Raw genomic sequence first — 23,332 nt, 5'->3', positions numbered from 1 at the left:
GGCTCCTCTCCAGACTATAAAAAGCTACTTGTGCACTTGAAATGCCATTTCTTTAAACGAAACTATTTACCATCGACTGGGTACGTTTCAAAAGTCCAAAATGTGTTCTTGTAGAAAATTGAAAGTTGACACAAATGGAAAGAGGTGAAAGATCTGTATTGGGCACAAGGAGAGGAGATGGAACGTTTTCCCTTTTGGAAAAATGGCCCTGGTTTTCCCAATTTTCTTACCTGGCGGTGCTATTTTGGGGCTTTCTAACATACTTAAGGAGCCGAGGTGGCGCAGTGGTTAGGGTGCAGTACTGCAGGCCACTTCAGCTGACTGTTATCTGCAGTTCGGCCGTTCAAATCTCACCGGCTCAAGGTTGACTCAGCCTTTCATCCTTCCGAGGTGGGTAAAATGAGGACCCTGATTGTTGGGGGCGATATGCTGACTCTGTAAAACCGCTTAGAGAGGGCTGAAAGCCCTATGAAGCGGTATATAAGTGAAATAAATAAATAAATAAATAAATAAATAAATAAATAAATAATACTGTGGATCTTGTGCTGGCACACGAGGGTTTGCTGCATGTATGTCCTTTACATTATTGTGGTTTCTCCTCACATAACAGTGGACTTGCGTGGACCTACAATTACGAGGAAGACATTTCTCAACCGTTTGATAAGGCTGAATCATTAACCAGTGGAGCTGAGGTTCACACAAGCCGATGGTCAGATGGATTTCCAAGGGAAATGGCTACATTCATGAAGGACACGTCTTCTGAAGGCTATCAGTCTTGAAGACTCGATGTTCCCATATCTTCAAATCACACGAATGGAATTGATAGCAGGACACATTTGTGTGACCACTTCCTGTTTGCAAATATCTTTCAAGGCATCCGGCCGATCATTATGATCACAGATCAGCACACGGAAAAATTGATTTTTAATCTTGTGGGATCAGAGACTCCCGTTTCAAGGCATTACTCTCCTTGGTGGAATCTGAACAAAACCCGAGAGGATTTGGGGGAACGTTAAGAATTTCCCCATTATCAACCAAAGTATTCATCCTGGCCAAGGGCTTATCTCTTAGAAGATAAGTTGATCCTCCCACATCCTTACCTTATTTAACCACATTTAATCTTCATAGCAAGTTTCTTTATCCATAGCTATTGTGTAGTGTTCACCCATATCTAATGTTTTAACTCATTCTCCAATAGTCCAGTCAACCTTGATTGCTTCATCATATGTGGATAATCCTGTCTGGGTTGGCTTATGTTGTCAAACCTAATCTTGTGAAGCTTCTTCTCCGGCAATATTGTACTCCAAACTAGGGCATACAAAACCTTTGCTAGACCAATTCTCGAATACAGCTCATCTTCCTGGAATCCGCACTGTATATTGGCATAAAACACTTATGTTTCCGTGAACATAAAGCATAAAATACAGTTGGTTGATTAATGGATTATCCCACTTCTATTTTGGTCAATCCAAAGATGTATAGGGAATCCCCTATCTATCTTATAGAGAAGTTCAACTTTGGGGCTAAAGACAAGAGAGTTGGAAGGAACCTTGGAGATCTTCTAGTTCAACCCATTGCTCAAGTAGGTGCAACTGATGAAGATCCATCATTCATCATCAGTTTCATTAGTTGGTGAGCTTCGGAGTTCTAGTGTCAAGATTCCAAATAGCATCCAAAAGTAAATCAGAGTATGAAGGCAAAGTATTGCTCAAAGTTCCAATTTATTAAGAGAGCCATGTTGGCACATTTGGGAAAACCCGAATCTGAAAGCTTTCCGGTTTTCCCCACCCAGTTGAAAGTTCAACACCCACAAGTCCATCACATGGTCCAATCTCTCACCACCATGCTGGCAGCTTCCACCCATCCAGTTCCGGTTAGGTGCAGAGGTGCAGAGACAAAGGATGACCTTGGCTTTCTAGAAAGAATGTTGTTATGGCTACGTATCATCTAACTCCCGTTTTCCCACCATAGAAAATGCATAGGAGAATAATAGAAAGTGTGGCAGGCCAAAGATCCAAAAGAAAAGATGGCTGCAGGCCTGGCATCTAGTTCATAGCAGAATCCGCATTATATTGAACCACAGTGTCCATTGTTTGACTTGGATCTTCTTTGGAAAAGCGTAGTTCTCTTGTGGATCTCAAACTTCCTCATCACATTCATTCAGAGAAGCAGATGGGCTGTTTCTTCTCAACAATCCACAGACGGAAGACCTCCTTTGTTCAGTCCTGATCTCCTTCCCTTTTCCCTTGGAGGAATGGGTCACTTGGTGTAAAACAGAATCCAGGGATTGCTTCTGTCACCCTTATTCTCCAGGGCAAGTGTGACAAACTCACAAAACCTCAGCTATCTCTCATCCTTTGAGGAACGGAAGGTGGCAACGGAGACATGGTGTCTACTGGCCCTTCCTTGGAGCCCTGAAATAATGAAAATGTGCCTGCTCCATTCGGCTTTCTGCATGGCATCCGCACACCCTACAATTTACGGGGATTAACCAGAGCTCAGATTAGGAAAGCTGGATTCGCAACCACTTTGGTGGACTCCTGGGCCATTAGCTTCATGCTTACCTTTTCTCTGCCACAGGTCAGCCTATTGGTATATGATCCTGACCCACAAACACATTCCACCATCTCTTGGCAAGGTCTGTGAATCAACCCAGCTATCCGAAAGGCATAGCAAAAGTTGGAATAAAGAAGCAGACAGACTTTTAATTGCAAAGCTCCAAGATTAGATTGGCAACAAGCATTTTCTGGAGCATGAAAGGCAACAGCAATCCTTTGATTTTATTGCTGCTCTGAGATGTTTACGTAGCTCCCAAATGTCTTCTCTTTTCTCTGGCTCTAGAAACCCCAACGGGAATTGAATGTCAAAAAGGGGACGCAGCGGCTCAGTGGCTAAAACGCTGAGCTTGTAGATCAGAAAGGTTGGCAGTTCGGCGGTTTGAATCCCCAGCGCCGCGTAACGGAGTGAGCTCCCGTGACTTCTCCCAGCTTCTACCAACCTAGCAGTTTGAAAGCACGTAAAAAAATGCAAGTAGAAAAATGTGATTTCCTGGGAAGGTGGCTAGGATTCACTTACTCAACAGTAATTGAGTAACATCTCAATTAACAGCTGTTCTACTTTAGCCTTGAATTTTTCAATTTTTAAAATAACAGTTGTCTTTTGTATGTTAACATTCTTTTTTTGCTATCTTGTTCATTGCCCAGAGTCATCATTTTTGTGGGTGAGATAGGCAGCTATATAAAGTTGATGAAATAAATAAATACATGTTTGAAACTTTAAAGTAATCTCCCCCCTGGGTTTGTTTATTTCCTTATTTACTATATGGGCCTTATAATCACCTTATTTGCAAATAGTTCTGGGAAGCCTATAGCCCAAAAATATAAATCTGGTTAAAACATAAAAAGTGCAAAAATACAAAAGCATGATAAAAGTATATATCAGCAATAAAATATTATACATATAAACATGACAGAACAGTGGTTTCCTCCCTCCCTTCTTTCCTTCTTTCCTTTTTTCCTTCTTTCCTTCCTTCCTTCCTTCCTTCCTTCCTTCCTTCCTTCTCTATTCCTCCCTCCCTCCCTCCCTTTCTCCTCTATTCCTTCCTCTCTCCCTCCCTTCTCTTATTTCCCCAGTTTCTCCCATTTCAATGTTTATATACCAGAAACTTTCTGAGCCAAAGCCGAAAATTTTTCAGCCAAAAGAAATGATGGACCTTTGAATGTCATTTCCCTAACATTTTAATGAACTCATTCAATGTTGTCATCGCTGCATCCTCTCCTCCGTCCCTCCCTCCCTCCCTCTCTTTTCTTCTTTTTATATCCCGAGGGAATAATTTGGAAATGTTTGAATCAGAAATCAGGCCGGAGGCAAATTGTATCATCCCGAGTCTGATGGTACTGTAGAAAGGATTAACCGTGTTTCCCCTCTCTCGAACAGCAATTTTCATACGGTGCTCAGTTGGTCCTTCTTGCAATTTATTCTCTTTTTTTTCCCCTGATCAATTTTAATTAGGACTCAAGTGTCCATGAACAGAGGTATCTGCTTTCTAAATTCTGGCTGCTGAAAGAGGGAACTTGCCATCACTAAATGTTAAAGTGGCTTTTAAACTGTTGGTTTGGACTAAGGAAAGTGAGGAATCTCTCAATTCTTAGGTAAAACAGTAATAATAATAATAATAATAATAATAGTAGTAGTAGTAGTAGTAGTAGTAGTAGTAGTAGTAGTAGTAGTAGTAGTAGTAGTAGTAGTTCAGAATCCAAAACTAACTTTCCATCCACCCCATTTTTGCTACACCCCAATTTGGAAGAGAAAAACAAGGGCTTTTTAAATCTTTTTAAATCACAGGTGCCAATTACAGGAGGACGAAGGGGAAATCCCCCAGGGTGCTATTAATAATATAATGTCACTCTTCCTCTCTTCTCCAACTTAGTTTGCCAATGTTTTCCAAGTTCCTCCCCAGAAGTTGTGATGTCCTCATCTCCATGGCATGTCGCAACCATACCTGAAGTCTTTTATTTTTGCTTCATCATCTCACACCCACATTCCTTCTCCGGCTCCCCCCCCCCAAAAAGAACTGAAGCCCAAACCAACTGAATTTCTCCCCTAAAATTAAGCAAAAAAACGTTCCCCTGAAATTGGAGCACGTAAAGGGAGATGTGTGTTTATGTGTCTTGAATCCGTCTGGCAAAGATGTGGATCACCATTGGGAGTTCCATAGTGGGCAACTTGAGAGATGTTTGGGGTTCTCATTGCCCTTGAACTACACTCACCCCCCCCAAAAAGATCCTGGATTAGGGCAGGACCGAAGAACAATATATTTTCACTTTGTTTGATCAGCCCTCTTGGCAGAGAAAAAAAATTGGCAAGTTTTCCCAGTGAAGAAAGAGGGTTTTGTAGACGGTCTCCACCACCGATGAGACACAAAACCCAGAATCTGGGTTTAGCCATTAAGGGACCACCGAATTCTACTGCAAAATTCTTCTTCTTGATCGACATGTATCTTTAATTCCTACGCAATTTTGAGGTGACCGAATCGAGAAGAAGTACATTAACAAAGTTCTCCAGAAAGTCTTGGGGAAGTTCTTTCTGCTCAGCCTCACTGTTGGATATTTTTTGAAAACATTTTTTTGGGGGGGGAGTTCACTCCTAAAGACTATTGGGAAAGAGAAGGGGCAATCTTCGGAGCTAGTTGTCTAAGTGAAATCCTATCTCCTTTGTAGTTATGCTGCTAAAAGTGGACCTCATTCAATAGATGATTGACTTCTGTTCCTGGATTTGAACCCTAAACTGACACAGTTATTAGCTGGGTTAGCACACCACCCTCACCTGCCGAACAAAATCCATCCAATCCTGAAAAACTCCATCCAACCTTCCTTAAATCAAACTGGATATCTATCTACTCTATCAGTGATAGCAAGCAATAATCTGGTTCAACAAGGTATGTCAAATCCATAACTGGCTTTCGGAATGTGATAGTCTTCATTGTTAGCATGCTTTCATAATCACCTTTCTGACAGCGTGTCCCAGCTGTTAATATTGCCACGTGATGGAGATGTCTACGAAGAATAAGTGTGCCAAATGATGTTGACCTCAATACTAGGTGGGCCACGGTTCTCCCATAGCTTTCTGAAGACATCACAGAGCATGTCACCTTGGTTCCCTTAGGACTTTTTGCGATTTGTCAACACCCATTGATCCAAAGCAAGGGTGTGCAATCAGCATACTGACGCTCAATTTCCGTCACTTGCTCCTCTGCCCTGGTAGGGACTGGTGCTGAAAGACCTCTCTGGATGGAGACACATTGCCTTCATCAAATGTGAGAAGATGGTCTTTGCTGCAGCCAACTGACATGGCTAATCTTTGGTGAAAGATGATCTGGTAAATGCATTCACATGAGATACTTACATCCAATACTTGCTAATAAGATTATATTAACAGATTAATAGACATGGAACGGATCTTGTAGGTCATCTAGTCCAACCCCTCCGCCCAAGCAGGAGACCCTACACCATTTCTGACAGGTGGCAGTCCAGTCTCATCTTGAAAGCTTCCAGTGATGAAGCTCCCACAACTTCTGAAGGCAACTTCTGTTCCTCTAGTTGATTGTTCTCACTGTCAGAAAATATCTCCTTACTCCCAGGTTGAATCTCTTCTTGTTCCCATCCATTATTCCTTGTCTGGCTTTCAGGTGCTTTGGAGAATAGCTTGACCCCTTCCTCCTCTCTGTGGCAGCCCCTCAAATATTGGAACACTGCTATCGTGTCTCTCCTGGCCCTTCTCTTCACTAGATTAGCCATGTCTGTTGCATCCTTGCAATGACATCTATTAATTGGACATATTGAAGGCAAAAGCAGAAGGGGACAACAGAGGATGAGATGCTTAGATAGTGTCACATTGACACAACGGACGTGGATTTAGGCAAACTCTGGGAGGCAGTGGAGGACAGGGGGTTTGGTATTCTATGGTCCATGAGGTTGCAACCAGTTGGATACGACTTAGCAACTCAACAACAAAAAAAAGGTTCAGGAGTGATGAGTTGTTAAACTGAAGAGTTGAAGGGAAGGAAAGAGGGCGGTGTTGGGTGGAATCCTCCTGCTCTTGAGATTTTTTCCAAGACCTTGGCATCTTTTTGTTCATGTAACTTTCTTTGTAGGTTGACAAGTTCGGGAACATTGGTAAACAAATTTGAAAGGAAATAAAAAAAAAGCAAAGAGGAGGTGGTTGATTATAGTATTTGACTGGCAAGAGGAGGCTCACCCAAGAGGTGTGGCCCAACACCCACTTGTGTGGAAGAAGAAGGCTTCATCCAAGCAGGTGTTTGGGATGTTCATTCTCAACTGCCTTCACAGTAATTACTAACCTTATATATGGGATTTACTCCATTCTGTGCCATCTTGATCCCAAGAACTGGCTTTTCAAAGGCCCCTCCCTCCCAGCCTACACGAATCGTAGGTGGCATTCCTCCGAAGAGGTTTAGTCTCATCTACAGGCCTACTAACACGACCTGAAGTTGCTTAGTTTCATGATCCAGGCAAGGTTAGTCAGACTCTGCTCCAGGTTGAGAACGCTGAAATCTCTTAATCTACACTTGAGTAATTCATCTTCTGGCAGGGTTTGGTTTTTTTGCAAGAAACATGTACATGGAAATGACCTTGCAGGCTGGGCCCCCAGAGACACTGCTTAGAGACTTCCAAATCAGATAACAGCTAGCATAGCCCTCAACTACATAACAGGCAGAGGAAGAAGCTGAGAAAAGAGACCCTCTCTAGTTTCTCAGGCTGTATAGGGGATGGCAGGCAATTTGTACTTTCAGACTCGCAAGAATTTCGTTCATCTTTTACAATAAAGTACAATTAGGCCATCTGGGTATGTTTCCTACTTGGTAAGGCTGACAAGACATCAGCAATTATTCAAGCAATTCACATAATTGTTTAAAAAATGAATGTGGCTGGGTGAAGTTGAGAGTTGGGGAATTCCACAAGGAGAAAAGCTGGAGAGACAGAGGCAAAAGGGCTTGCTACTGAGCTTGTAGTCTAAAATTCATTTGCTTTTTTTATTAAAAGATTTATTTTATTTTTTACAAATATATACCTCCCCCCCCCGAACCCATATAAAAATATGTTTTACTCCTTTGTTGTAACTAAAGCACTGTTTTCTCCGCCCGGGTGCAGTTGCAAATTGTGGCCACCAGAAGGCAGATTCTTTATTCCTTGCTATTGTTTGATTTCTTCAAGTGCAATAGAAAAGTAGGTCCACTAGGGGGCGAAGTACTTTAATCTTTCAGAATAATCCCTCTTTTCTTCCTCTGAGAACAGTTGCAAATTGTGGCCACCAGAAGGCAGACTCTTCACTCGTTGCTATCGTTTGATTTCTCCCAAGTGCAATAGCAAAGTAGGTCCACCAGAGGGCAATATACTTCAATCTTTTGGAATACAATAGTATTCCCCCCCCCCGCCCCCGCTTTGCTGGGTGTAGTTTCAAAGTTTGGCTGCCAGAGGGAAGAATATTTTCGTAATATAATTCCCTGCATGTTTTCTTTCTCCAGGTGGTATGGCAGTATGAGGCCACTAGATGGCAGACTCTTAATTCTTTCGAATAGTTCTAAATTGTTTCCTTCTGGGAGCAGTGACAAAGTATGGCCACTGGGGGGCAGAAATTTCAGTTCTCTTTTTATATGGATGCAGCTGTACTGGGCCCAGAGGAAGAGAGAACATTGCTTTAAATAATGTTATTTAATCTCTTTTTTTCCCCCCCTTGCAGAACTTTCTCTAAAATAGTTCACAATTCCCCCTCCCCCCCAATTAAAAATGTAGTTTTAAAATGTAACTTTGTTATTTTAGTTGTTCAGATGATTTTATAAGCAGTCACTGTTTTCTACGGTTTTCCAAAAAGAAACACACGGGTGGACGGGGGGAATTCCTTCGAAGTTTTTCACATTCTCCTAATCTGGCATCAAGCTGTAAATTTGGTCTGTAATTAGAGTCGTTTGACTGCCCCCAAGTGGAGAAATTGGTTCACTACTCAAATTTCTCAATTTGGTTCGTCACTTCTTCAATGTCACCACTTGGGGGCGGTCAAAGCTAATTTTCCTCTCTCATTTCTATAGCATGCTATTAAAGGAACTAGTGTAGTATGGGAACTGTAGAAAGTCAAACAAACAGAAATTTAAATTGCCGAGCAGCCCAAAATTACAGAGTTTTGTGGAAATTTTTGCTTCCTTGTGTTTTAGGCAATTTATGCGAGTCACAAATTTGCTCTGTTGATATCAGTAAGACAAAGAAACGGGAAGTACGGTGTGCTATCTATCTCTTGCTTGTAGTTGTGAAATCTCCCCTACCCTGGAGAGTGTACTAAATTTGGGAGCAATTTATTTTTCAATTAAGCGCCCCGTGTTTCAGATTCCTTCCTTTCCAAGGAGCTGGCGCCCTACCCGAATCTTTCTTTAGCTCTATCCACCTTGAAGCCTCTGCCTCTGAGAAGGCGGAGCAGAGGGGACATTGGATGGCAACACAAAAGGAGCAAAGACATCCATGGATAAATATTGCAATGTATCTTTGAGCAGTTCTTGTAGCACAGGGCTCTCCACAGCTTTTAAGACTTGTGGACTTCAACTTGGCATTGCTGGCTGAGGAATTCAGAGAGTCCACAAGTCTTAAAAGTTGCCAACTTTGAAGGCTCTTGCTATAGCATGGAGATGTCAAACTCAAGGCCCAGAGGGCCGAATCCGGCCCGCGGGCCACTTACATCTGGCCCACTTGGAAACAGTGAAGGACCGGCCCACGGGGCCACTGCCAGTGAAAATGGAGCTCGGGAGGGCTGCACATGGCCCTCATGAGCCCTGTTTTTGCTGGCAGAGGGTTACAGAAGGGCATCGCAACCAAAAATGGAGTTCAGGAGAGTCACGGGCTGCCCTTCCGAGCTCCGTTTTCACTGGCAGAGGGTTACAGAAAGCTGTTGAAAACAGAGCTCATTTCACCACAGGCGCTACCGACCTGAGTGACATTGAGCTGGTGATGTCTACGGCCACTCCAAGCCCCCAAGGTCAAACATAACCCTGATGCAGCCCTCAGTGAAATTTGACAAAGTTTGACACCCCTGCTATAGCACGTCAACTCAAAGCATGTCCAAAACAATACTTGTGGAAGAAATGAATTAGCTGATGCTGATCATTGTTCCTCTTCTCATTTTTATAGCGTTCTCCGAATGATTAAAAAAAAAAAGTAATCAAAGAGGATATTTCTGAATGCTGAATTCACTTCTGGTTTTTTGAGATGCCTTTCGACCTGTTCGTGGAGTTGAACTAGGAACGGTGCTCGTAATTTTTTTTTTTTGGACATTAGAAGAACTGGATCTGCGTGAATTCTGAAATAAGACGCTGATGGCTACGCGCCGAACCTGTTGGGCAGGAATGTGCTTCTCCCACTTTCGCGGTTTTCAATTGTCTGAATCATCCCCTCAGGCGTTTCTCTTGGAAAACACAAATGTGCGTTTGAAGTGGTTCTTGTTTTAAATTCTGCAGATCCCTGCTGAAGCAGGATGGCGCTTGCTGATGGAACAACCTCAGAAGACGAATGCCCTCATCCCCAATGTTTGGAGAGCGATGTGCTTAATTAGACTGATAAAATAAACTGATTAGGCTTCTACAATAAGGAATTACCGCTGTCAATGAGTAGGAACAATTTTTTTTAAATGAAAAAAACTGATATAACCCATATATTTCTCATGATTAGAAGAAGATGGAGAAAACTATCTGAGATGAACGATGACCTCCCCATTTCCGTTTCCATAAGAAGTTGTCTTCTCGTGTTTTAAAAATAGTTTGCTGCATCTTTAGTGTGACGTTCACATTTTCTGGAGAAAGTCCCAGAGCCTGGAAAATTTTCCCAGTGTCTCTGAGCCAACTCAAAGAACATAGGACCCTCTTCCTCTCTCCCAAGTCATCGCAAGAACTTTAGGTGAAAGGTGGAAGATCTGACCCGAGAGGGAATTGCGAAAACAGGATGATGTTTCCTCCCGAGCTTTCTTTTTTCGCCCCCAAATAATCTTTATTGGTTATACATTTTTGCCCCGGTAACCTCTTTTAGCCAGTTTTGAACCCTTCTCCAGTATTTCGTGGCCTCAGTACAGGACCACCAAATATGGTAGAATATTCTTCCACGTTTCCAACACAGTGGAGAGAGAATCCAGGAAACATTTTGGCTAACCTCTCGAGCTTCCAATTCTGCTACTTGAATTGTTTTTAGGTCAGATGAAGTTCCACCAGGAATGGTGGAGGAATGAAGCCTGGGAGAACTGTGGGATTCCTAGGCTCTGTGGATAAGCAGCTATCAACTCCCAACCATGTAGTCAGCGTGGAATGTAGTTGACTATAAAAAATCCCAGGGACTAAGTGTATGGAAATGCCATCTGCTTGAGCAGAACATTCAGGGCTAAAATGGAATTAAATATATGCAGCATTTAATGAAGCATGGTTGGGAAGGAGGCATGGTGGAAGCAACGTCGTTAGAACAGATCATTAGGAGCTACAGTGCGCATATTTTTTGAACACAGGACATTCCATCCTTTGAAGGCTACCATTAAATGCTCTTTCTAACTTACTATTTACCATGTTAATGGCCTTAAATGGTAATTCCATGGAATCTGCTATGTATGAATGTGCAGCCATGATAACAGGGTTCAGATGTTACAGACGCCACTGCATTTTTTTTGAAGCAGGGCAATAAGACCTTCAGATGATCTTCTGAACATTGGTGACAATGTGAGGATTAAGGATGCCCCCTTCCTCCTAATTGAAAATCTTCAACAGCTTTGATTCCCTCTGGTGGCTTGAAGTGATTCTGGAGGGAGTTTTACTTGGCCAAACCTTCAAACCCACTTTATAGAGATGCCTACGAGGTATCTACACCATTTACACAGTGGCTCAGTAGCTAAGACTCTGAGCTTGTCGATCAGAAAGGTCGGCAGTTCGGCAGTTCAAATCCCTAGCGCTGCATAACGGAGTGAGCTCCCGTTACTTGTCCCAGCTTCTGCTAATCTAGCAGTTCGAAAGGACGTAGAAAATGCAAGTAGAAAAATAGGGACCACCTTTAGTGGGAAGGGAACAGCCTTCCGTGCGCCTTCGGCATTGAGTCATGCCGGCCACATGACCACGGAGACATCTTCGGACAGCGCTGGCTCTTCGGCTTTGAAACGGAGATGAGCAGCGCCCCCTAGAGTCGGGAACAACCAGCATGTATGTGTGAGGGGAACCTTTACCTTTACGAGGCATTGGTGGTGCACCACTACCTAAGAAAATGTAGAGTGAGCAAGGACTGGGTGTGAGCAGTGCAAACACAAGGACGGGGGGGGGGGGTCTGCGTTGTTTTGAGTCAAGTTGGAGATGTGTGGTTGAATTTGCTCCAAAAATATCTGGTTGTGATGAAAACGGATATTTCATAGATTATTAGAATATGAGTTCTCTTCCCCCTCCCCCAAACAATTAATTAATAGGATAAAAGAAATCTGGAACTTTTTAGAAGTTTTAACTCAGTTTATTACAGGAAGATTTGGCATTTTGAGAATGAGAATTGTTTAAAAAAAACATTGTGCATAAAATAAACGTGCTAGCTTTATTCCAAAGACTAAGAATATTAGTTGCAACCCCTAATTTTTTATTTTTATATTTTATTTTACAAACCGAGGATCGTTTAGGAGATGAATTCATTTCCTCCAACTTAGCACATCCTCCTGAAAGAAATTCCAACACTGCTTGGTGTAATCTTACCCAGGTGTAATCTTACCCAGGTTTGTTTACCTTGGAGTAATCTTACCCAGGTGTAATCTTACCCAGGTTTGTTTACCTTGGAGTAAATCTTCTATGGAGGATCCTTACAACCACAAGTTTACTCAGAAGCTTTGTTGGCTCAATGGGTTAGTAGCGATAGATTTCAGTATCAAATTTGATCAGATATCAATTAGCCACACATGTCATGGCACATTGATCATCACCACGTCTTAAGAAGATTGTGAGGAAATAGTGGTTCTCCAGACACAATGAATTCAGAGGACTTCTACTATTGATGCTTGCAATAGTTACTCATCAGTAAGAAGTCCTCACGCCACCTCATTGTTTTATATATAATACTATGTAGAGTCTCAGTGGTCCTCACAACCTGATTCAATCCTCTGGAGAAGTTTTTGAGGACACCCTCAAAACACGGAGAGTGAGATGCTCTCTTAGACCTGCTAATGAAAACTTCTCCATCAGACATACCATACTGTCCCCTTCTACCACCACTTTGATTCCCTGAAAATGATGGCGAACCTCTGATGGTTCACTCCCACCAACACGGAATAAGACACCATGGTTGGCTCACATGAGGGTAACCCCCAAGGTGGGGAAGTGATGCAAGAACCAAGCATTCCTGCTCATAGGAGAAAGGGGCCACCCACAACTTCTGCAGGGACTCAAAAACCATAAATCTTGGATGGATACAGAAGTTATTTTGTACAAAGTGCTATCTTTGAGGCAAGATGCATACATGGCTTACATTTGGACAAATTCATGGAAACTACATTTGCTAGAAAACATCTCTGCAATCAGTAGCAACAGGATCTTGGAACAATCCATTGATCCAGAGATGAGAGATAAGAGGCCACCAAAAGCTGTTGAACGACAATAGTCCTCATTCCTCATTGACCATAAATCTGGGAGTTTCCTATTTGGCATCTGTCATCACACTAGGACATTTCTGAGAGAAGTTATGACATTACAAGCAAAAATGGCAGTGAGTCAGAAATCATTTTAAGTTTGTATATAGAATAACAGAGGCGGGAGGGACCTTGGAGGTCTTCTAGTCCAACCCCCTGACTAGGCAGGAAACCCTACACCACTTCAGAAAAATGAATATCCAACATCTTGAAGGCTTCCAGTGTTGGAGCATTCACAACTTCTGGAGGCAAGTTGTCCCACTGATTGATTGTCCTCACTGTCAGGAAATTCCTCCTTAGTTCTAAGTTGCTTCTCTCCTTGATTAGTTTCCACCCATTGCTTATTCACCCAAGTCTTATTTATCCATTGCTTTACTGGTGCACCATATTCCCATGGAACCACCAGATAATAAAAGGACAATCAATGGTTACTTGGAGTAAAAAAAAAATCATGATCACCTGTGCTTTAAACCTAACTGGGACCCAAAGACAGGAGAAAAAACATCTTAATACCTTCTACGCCAGAAGTCACCAACCTTTCGGACTTCAGGGACCACTAAATCAATAATTTTAAATCCTACGGACCACTAATATGATTTTTTTAAAAACAAGATAAATAGCGTTTACTGCAATGTAAAAAATGTAAATAATTTTTCTGCGGACCAACCAAAGTTTTCTCATGGGCCACCAGTGGTCCATGGACCATTGGTTGGTGACCGCTTTTCTTAAACCACTTAGCAACTTAGATTAATGTCCCATCTGACCCACAGGTACGGTGGATGGTGGGTGCATGACACAACATGCTCACTTTATATATATATATATATATAGAAATATTTATAAAAATACCATCTGTCTTTGCAATTTCACATCCCCTGAAAGTTTAGTAAGATGGCTGGGAGTGCCTGGAGTATAAGGCACTGCGGTATTTTGCCAGCCGGGATTGTTGCGCTAAGGCGAGGCTTCGGGGAGTCATCGACCGGCTGTACATCTCAGCCCAGGGTCGTGGAGGACGCCGGATATCAGGCAGAGGGCGTTTCGTGCTGTTGGTAGCCGCAAGGGCAGTTGAGGGCATCTTGCTTTCACACAGGGCCTTGGTATCACTACCAGTGATGGCCTCGGGTCCTGGAGGACATGGACCCAGAGTTTCTACCTTACACGCTTCTGGAGAAACTTCCAGGATAGGCCCTGGAAGCTCGACTTCAATAGGAGGGGGCTGGATAACAATTTTCATCTCTGGTCCCTGGGATATGCAGTTTGAAGTGTCCATTAGCCCACATATTGTGGTGCAAGACTTGGCCCGTGGGATTAGGGCTTTGATTTCGCCATCATCACCGCTGGTGATAGCCTTTTGGTCGCTGCCAGTGAGGGCGTTGTCACCGGTGCAGGAGTTGTAGACTTCCACGGTGCACTCTTCCGCGGCTATCTCCAGGACGGGACCAGGAATGGTGACCTCGATCGGTGGAGGGTAAATCACCACCTTGTTTGAAGGTCCTTGCGTCAGGCATCGGGCTGTTGAGCTGTTGAGCCCTGACGGGACGGAGGCTGAGCGAGTTAGACGTTGCGGTGTGAGGGAGCAGTCGGAGGTCGATGTTGAACGGGCCAACGCCGGGCGTTGGACGCCACTGGTGATACGGTTGGTTGAGCTGGAGATGATGCACTCGTTGGGGTAGCTGGTGAGAACTGCACCTGGGATGGTGATGCAGACCGGGGGAGGCTGAATCACCACTTGGGAATCAGGACAGGTGGTTGTACAGCAAGGAGTATCTCCGCCAGAAAGAGCAATCAAGCCTGATGTTTTGGTGACGATGGCCGTGGAGCCCGTCTGAGAGCTCACCTCGCAGCCGTTGGTGAGGCATGAAGTCTTGCTTTCCACAAGGCACTGATTCGGAGAGGTCTTGAGGCTCAAGCCAGGTAAGGTCAGGACCAGCGGGGGCGGATGGATCACCACTTTGGCATCAGGGCAGGAGGTGATGCAAGGTTTGGTGACACACTTCACTCCTGAGCCAGACATTCTGCTGGGAGGATGAACCTGGAGAGGAGACAGAAGGGAGACAAGCAAAATTACCCGGGCTTTCAGCAGCCACACATGGTGAGAGATGGACAGGTTGACCTCACCTTCTTCTCTCTGAAAACACTCACTTCGTAAAAGGTCAACCACTGTTACTCCCTCGTTAATCTAGTAGAACTGGTTGAAAATATCATTTGTACTTACTTATTAGAGAGATTCTCACCCCAACTGCCCTCCCTCCCTCCCTTCCCTTCATCCCTCCCTTTATCCCATCTTCCTTCCTTCCTTCCTTCCTTCCTTCCTTCCTTCCTTCCTTCCTTCCTTCCTTTATCCCTACCTTTATCCCACCTTCCTTCCTTCCTTCCTTCCTTCCTTCCTTCCTTCCTTCCTTCCTTCCTTCCTTCCTTCCTTTCATCCCTACCTTTATCCCTGCTTCCTTCCTTCCTTCCTTCCTTCCTTCCTTCCTTCCTTCCTTCCTTCCTTTATCCCTACCTTTATCCCATCTTCCTTGCTTCCTTCTCTTCATCTCTTCCTTCCTTCCTTCCTTCCTTCCTTCCTTCCTTCCTTCCTTCCTTCCTTCCTTCCTTCCTTCCTTCCTTTATCCCTACCTTTATCCCATCTTCCTTCCTTCCTTCCTTCCCTCCTTCCTTCCTTCCTTTCATCCCTACCTTTATCCCACCTTCCTTCCTTCCTTCCTTCCTTCCTTCCTTCCTTCCTTCCTTTCATCCCTACCTTTATCCCACCTTCCTTCCTTCCTTCCTTCCTTCCTTCCTTCCTTCCTTCCTTCCTTCCTTCTATCCTCACCTTTCCCCCTCTTTCCCTATATAACTCCAATCACGACCATTCTCAAAGCCTCCTGGCAGATGTCCCATCTCTAGCCCCCCTCCTCGTTCCATCACCTATGTTCCTGCCCACACCTTCAATCCACTCTCGCTCTGCCCCCTTTACCCGTCTGAGAATCCAGACTTGGCAAGGGGCCACAGTTGGGGCAAAGCAGTTAAAAGGCTCTTGCTTCCCACTTTAAGAAAACTCACCTTAGACAGGTGGTGCGTGAACAGCTATTTCCCAAGCTTTATAGCCGGCAAGAAGAATGCGGACACTCCCTGCTTTTCTCCCTTCTTCCCTCCCCCAGTCTCACCGCTTTGCTGATCCAGTTTCAAGAAGCCGAACATCTCCAGATTTGCTCAGAGATAAGAGCTCAGCAGAAAACTAAAACTGGTTAGGAAGGGAAATTCAACGTACGACAGGTTGGGTGATCTCCCGAACACGGAAATCAATCATCTCAGCAAAGAGATGAGCAATAGGCTCTTTCCAAATTCCAAAGTTTCTTTGCAGAGCGAGCTACAGTCAAAGCAATATTTTTTCCCAAGGTTGCTCATAACCGGACCGGGAGCCCCATTTCCTTTCTACCAAAATTGGGTAAACGTATTCTGAATTGTGAGAGTGTTGGAGACCTTTGCAGATAGAAACATCTGGTGCTACAGAGGAAGTTAAAAAGGGGTCGTTTTGAGAGGAGAGAGATTTGTCAGATCCGGCAAAGTTCCCATCTCAGATGGGAGAATGCCTCTTCCAAAATGGTCCCAAGAAGAGGCATGTTCTGTTGTATGCTAGAGAAGATGGCATGGATCTTCTAAGAGAGCTCTTCCTGGACACAGCTCTTTAAACAAGTGATTTAAAGTTGTTGTGTTAAAATGATTCCATCTATCCATCCATCCATCCCATCCCATCCCATCCCATCCCATCCCATCCCATCCCATCCCATCAATTTCTGAATAACTTCATTTGAGTTTGCTTTTATTCTTAGGGGTTCCAATCTTATCCTCCTTTTATTTTCCTCCTTTCTCAAGTTCAACCTTTTGCATTTTGGCAAATATATCACCTAAGTTTTTAGCACTTCATAGGGCCAATAGAAGAAGTCAGAAGTCTGGAGGTTTGGAGAATGTTCATGACCTGAGTTATATAGGAAGAGAGGGGGAAAGGAGAGGAAGGAAGGAAGATGGCTAGATAGATAAATAGATGGAAATGAAGGAAGGAAGGGAAGGAAAGGAAGGAAGGAAGATGGCTAGATAGATAAATAGATGGAAATGAAGGAAGGAAGGGAAGGAAGGAAGGAAGATAGCTAGATAGATAAATAGATGGGAAGGAAGGAAGGACAAAAAAGTATGTCAATTTTATTTGGAATCCGTCTAAAGGGCTTTTCTATCTAAGGGTTCAAGAGAAAGAATCCAAGTCAAACTCTCACTCCTATGGATCTAGATACCTGATAGATTTGGAGATGCATCAAACCATGGTTATAGCCTTATAACCCATTCATAACACAGCTTTACTTTCTCTGTCAGGTGACCATACTGAGATGGGTTGAGAAGGTGAACTTTAGAACGAGGGGCTCTTCTAACGCTGTCCCCTTCCCACCAAAGGTGGTCCCTGTTTTCCTACTTGCATTTTTTACCTGCTTTCGAACTGCTTGGTTGGCAGAAGCTGGGACAAGTCACGGGAGCTCACTCCGTTACGCGGCGCTCGGGGTTCGAACCGCCGAACTGCCGACCTTTTTCTGATCGACAAGCTCAGCGTCTTAGCCCCTGAGCCAATCTTCTCTTAAAGATACCACTGACTAATTCTGACTTTTTATTATTTTACTGAGAGGGAGAGCTTGCTGGTTGAGGCGCAGTGAAATTAAATTAAAAAAGGGGTGTGGAGGCTGTTGCCAAATTACTTTGGTTGCTAAATGTCAGCATTTCAGGAACTGGTTTTGACAGGTGTCGAAAAGCTTCTCTTTCATCTCTGAAAATAAAGAGCTTGTAAGTTGCAGGACGGGTCAGAGTTGAAATAAAAACTGAATTGAGGACAGAAATTTTTTTGTATTGCCAACTCTGGATTTGAAACAAAGAGAATGCAGGAAGATTTGGAATCTGAAAACCTTAAGGGAAATCCATCGCTTTCGTTTTAATTTTTCAGTTTTTAGAACTAATTAACCCACTGCTCTGCTGGTCAGTAAGAACTTTAGAAGTCAGCTTAAAGGTCTTCACTTGATTTAGATCTATATTTCATAGAACATAAAATAAAGAGGTTGGATGGGTCCTTAGAGGTCTTCTAGCTGAGCCTCCTGCTCAAGCAGGAAACCCTATACCATTCCAGACTGTTCAATCTCTCTCTCTCTCTCTCTCTCCCTCCCTCCCTCCCTCCATATATATCTATATCTATATCTATATCTATATCTAGAGGTGGCGCAGTGGTTAAATGCAGCACTGCAGGCTACTTCAGCTGACTGCAGTTCTGCAGTTCGGCTGTTCAAATCTCACTGGCTCAGGGTTGACTCAGCCTTCCATCCTTCCGAGGTGGGTGAAATGAGGACCCAGATTGTTGTTGGGGGTGATATGCTGACTCTGTAAACCGCTTAGAGAGGGCTGTAAAAGCCCTATGAAGTGGTATATAAGTCTAACTGCTATTGCTATTGCTATATCTATATCTATATCATCTATATCTATCTATCTATCTATCTATCTATCTATCTATCTATCTATCTATCTATCATCTATCTATCTATCTATCTATCTGTGTGTGTTGCATTTATGCTGATAAATAAATAGAGGGAGACTATAGATCTATTTCAAGCTATCTATACTAGTCTCCCTTTATTTATTTATCAGCACAAACGCAACACAAACGTAACAAAAAAGGCAACGTTAAAAACAATGGCTTTCTGTCTGGATGGGATGAGCCAATTGACAGAGAAAGGAAGCAGTATGCTACCTCCCATATTTGGGCATACCAGAGGTTGGTTTATATATATATAAACCAACCCCCGGTATATATATAATTTTATTATCTGAAATTCAGACACATGAACTTAGATTTCTCTCTCTCTTTCAAATTCTGTCCTTGTGCTTCGATTAATAGAGGAGAAATTGTATCTGGCTTCTCAGGCATTTCATTTATTTTAAAGATTTTTTTAAAAAAATGAAAATTTCTATGGCAGGGAGGCATAGCACGGAATTTAGAGTTCTCGAGCACCAAAAACTATAATAAATAAACTTCCGGGAACCAAGACAAGTTTATCCACAAATAGCCCTTCTAAAGTTGTCTTAAATAATAAAAAGGATTTGAGAGGAAAAGAGGATTATCTCAAAAGAACGGATAGGAAATAAAGTTTAAAAAAAGGAGAAAGTGAAAAAAAAGGAACCTTTAAAGTTGACTTTATGGATGAGAAAGCAGAGGAGGAAAAACAAGAACACGAGAAATTCCAACAACAGAAAAATGACGTATTTTTTTTCCACCCGCATAAAAATAAAAAGAGCAAAACCAGGAGGGACGTGGAGAGCATGAATTTGAAAATCCGAGGTGTTTAAAACAATGAAAAGAAAGTGGAAGATCGTAAGAAAAAAGAGGCGGAGAAAATAGGAATGTAAGGAACGAAAAACAAATGTCCCTTACAATTTGGGAGAGGGGAACATCAAAATTGAAATCAAATAAAATAGAGGAAGCCTGACAATTAAATAAAATGTAGCAAGAGTAAACTGTAGCGGACTATATAAAAAGCATCCTTCCTTAACGGTAAAATAATCTCTAGAGAAGTCGAAAACATGAATGTAAGAAACACGAGAACAGACTCCGGTACAAATATGGGAGAGGGGAATATTAAAATAGAAATTAAAATAAAATAAAACCAAACTGACAAAGTAAATGAAATTTAACAACTGTAACGGCCAATAAAAATAAGGCTTTAAAAAAGAAATATGTAAAGAAGTCCCAGCCAAAATCAAGAGGCCTTCTCCAAGTTGAGAAGGTGGATAAAGCAGGTGGAACCCTCCCCTCTTAGTAAGCCAAGAAAGACTTACCTGCTTCCCTCCACACCTGGATTCCAAGAATCTGTTTGAAAGAAGCTCTGAGCTTTTTATAATAATCCCTAGAGAGCCCTGGAGGGGATGAGGCAGCCTTCACAACACAAAGATCTTAATTAGATCCCTAGCAAACCCTCTTCCCCATGTAGCATTTAGTGTAATTGTCAGAACCGTGGCTTACAACTCACCCGCCTGACTTGGAGGTTTGACTGGCCCACCTGGCTCTGTTTTTATATAGACAGGTAAAAGAAAAAGGGACATCCCATCCCATCCCCATGTGGTTTCTTATTAGCCTAAGCTCAATGCCAGATCTTTGGCTCGTAGCATGTTATGGGCTGTTGGTTTTTGGGGAAAGCGCGGCGTGCTGAAACATACTTCAGCACCTTGGGTAGGCTTTCTCGTTTTCTCCTTCCGGAGTCTTTCCCTGAGTCAAAAGCTTTCCCAGCACCTCCCTGGTCCAACCCAACATTTCCATAACCACATCTGAGAGACGGTTTGAGGTGATGTAACAGTCATCTAAAGCCGGCTTGAAATATGGGCACTGTGTGTACAAGCCTACATTAGTCGACGCGGCCTTAACGAGGTCACCTCTTAATACATCCCCATCCCCATTTCTCCCCTTTTAAGAAAGAGAAAAATAGAGAAGGCAAGGAAGATTGGTCAGATAGCAATAGCAGTTAGACTTATATACCGCTTCATAGGGCTTTCAGCCCTCTCTAAGCGGTTTACAGAGTCAGCATATCGCCCCCCACAGTCTGGGTCCTTATTTTACCCACCTCGGAAGGATGGAAGGCTGAGTCAACCCTGAGCCGGTGAGATTTGAACAGCTGAACTGCAGTCAGCTGAAGTAGCCTGCAGTGCTGCACTCTAACCACTGTGCCACCTCGGCTCTGCTAGAAGCTAAGTCTCTGGTGGAAATCAAAGCAGGGGACACCTTAATCTTAATCAGAATAGAGCTGGGTGGGACCTTGGAGGTCTTCTAGTCCAACCTGAAGCAGGAGACCGTATACAAGTTTAGACACATATCTGTCCAGTCTTTCCTTAAAAACCTCAAGTCATGGATCACCCACAACTTCTGGAGGCAAGTTTTTTCCACTGCTTAATTGTTCTCACTGTTGGGAAATCTCTCCTTAATTCCAGCTCGATTCTCTCCTGGATTAGTTTTCGTTTGTTGTTCGTTGTCTTGCCTTCTCATGCTTTGCAAAACACATTAGAATCAGAATAGAGCTGGAAGGGACCTTGGAGGCTTTCTAGTCCAGCCCCTACTTCAAGAAGGAGATCCTATACCGCCTCTTCTTTGTGGCAGCCCCTCAAATGCTGGAATACTGCTATCGTGTCACCCCTAGTCCTTGTTTCCTCTTTTCTCTAGATTAGCCATGCCCAATTCCTGCAACCCTTCTTCATATGTTTTACTCTCCAGGCCTTTAATCATCTTAGTTTCTCTTCTGTACACTTTCCCCTCGAAACCTTACGATTCAGGGGCAAAGTTCACCTCCTGGAGAACCTTTGTAGCCAAAAGCATTTCTTCATTCTATTTTTCACGGTTCCTTTGATTCACTATTCTCAGGCTACCAAGACCCCATTTTTTCCTAAGATAATCCCACCTGCCTAAAATTCAAGCGAACGGGACTATAGACAGTGCACAGCAGGCTGATTTGCTTCCTTATTGTTGTGGCCAGCCAGTGGCCAGTGGAACCGGCAGCAGATTTGGACAGTGAGGAGGTTGGGGAGGAAGATGGGCCAGTCCTGGAGTCTGAGGAAGGCTCTGATGAGGGCCATATGACATTTATCAGCTGCCTCCGGAGTCGGACATCAGTGAGGCAGAAGAACAGCTGGAGCCTGTTCCCAGTGTGCGCATGCGCAGAGTTGCCGGACGAAGGGAAGAGCTAAAGAACAGGGGTCGACTTGGGAGGAAGGCCACATGTGGACGATGAATGGCCCCTCCCAGAGGAGATAAAAGAGGAGCGGAAGGGGAGTGGAGTTTGCAGGAGACCATTAGTTCACTTAATTGGTTCGTGACTCTCCGAGACTCCTTGCCAAGTTCTGCAGAGATCGGCCTGGCAGCTCTCCAAGCCAGATAAGGTCTGTGACTGTAAATCCTCCCTTGAAAGACTTTGCTGGATGTGAATGAGCAGAATTCACAGCCAATTAATAAAATAGTTTTTATTTTTTTGGTTGGGACCAGGAGTTGGCTTCATGCTCTTGGGAAGCCTCAGTCAGAACACTTACATCCCTTGCTAACTGGATGTTGTAAAACTTGAGTCCAAAAAAGTCTCAGTGACATCATGTGGTAGGTTAGCATCAAGCAATTCCTCTTCTAAGTCTCTCCGTAGGCCGTCTCCAGTAGAAAGGTCCAGATGATGGATTTTGAGGAGAAGGAAAGAAGATTGAGGCTCCACATGTAGCCCAAACCCATTAAATTCCCACACTGCACCCTTCAGCCGCCCATGGGTGTTTGACTTAAATTGAAGGGTGGAGTTTAGCTGAGAGCTGAGTCTAGCAGAGGATTTGCAGAGCTGAGTGAGCGATAATTCTCATGTAATTATGTCCTGTTTGATGTTCAGTCAGCTGAACGGACCTGTAAGGACCATCTACCATACCTTGGGTGTAACACATAGCTAGGACAAGCATTTGAGCTGGACACAAGATTTCCCCCAGCCTTTGGAAAGGTTAGCGATGGGCCAAAGATCTATGCAAATCAAAATCCACGGTTAGTTAGGTCACTATGAAACACAAAGTCTTCAACCAATCTTGGAACTTGGATTAATAGGTAGGCTGTGTCAAATCCGAACAAGGCACCCCATTCTTGGTTGAACAAGGTTCTCCTCGGACACCTGTGCTTGTGTATTTTAAAATGTTGTTTTGTTTATTTATCCCCTTCCCTTGTTTATTGTAAGCCGCCCGGAGTCCTTCGGAAATGGGCGGCATACAAGACCAATAAACTCAACTCAACTCGTTCCCGACTGTAGGGGGCGATGCTCATCTCTGTTTCAAAGCCAAAGAGCCAGCGCTGTCTGAAGATGTCTCCGTGGTCATGTGGCCGGCATGACTCAATGCCGATGGCACACAGAACGCTGTTACCTTCCCACCAAAGTTGGTTCCTATTTTTCTACTTGCAATTTTTATGTGCTATTGAACTGCTAGGTTGAATAAAGGACCGGGAGCTCACTCCGTTATGTGGCACTAGGGATTCGAACCGCCGAACTGCCAACCTTTCTGATGGACAAGCTCAGCATCTTAGCCACTGAGCCACCACGTCCCGGTTGAAGATACAGGAGGCACCAAATTGTAGAAG

The 23,332-nt window shown here is 43.6% G+C and overlaps 1 protein-coding gene across 1 annotated transcript; it reads right to left on the bottom strand.

The window, feature by feature from the left end:
- Nucleotides 1-14,071: 14,071 nt before the first annotated feature.
- Nucleotides 14,072-15,216, bottom strand: LOC148048654 (uncharacterized). Its single transcript, XM_087703692.1, has one exon. It carries the CDS (start codon nucleotides 15,200-15,202, stop codon nucleotides 14,072-14,074), a length of 1,131 nt encoding a protein of 376 aa, XP_087559818.1. The 5' UTR covers nucleotides 15,203-15,216.
- Between the last annotated feature and the right edge of the window lie 8,116 nt (nucleotides 15,217-23,332).

The sequence above is a fragment of the Thamnophis sirtalis genome, unplaced genomic scaffold (assembly GCF_051295495.1).
Source record: "Thamnophis sirtalis isolate CommonGarterSnake01/CBP01778 unplaced genomic scaffold, rThaSir2_p1.2 scaffold_2, whole genome shotgun sequence".
NCBI classification, from domain to species: domain Eukaryota; kingdom Metazoa; phylum Chordata; class Lepidosauria; order Squamata; family Natricidae; genus Thamnophis; species Thamnophis sirtalis.
The sequence above is the reverse complement of the archived record's forward strand: the minus strand, read 5'-3'. Positions and strand labels throughout refer to the sequence as shown.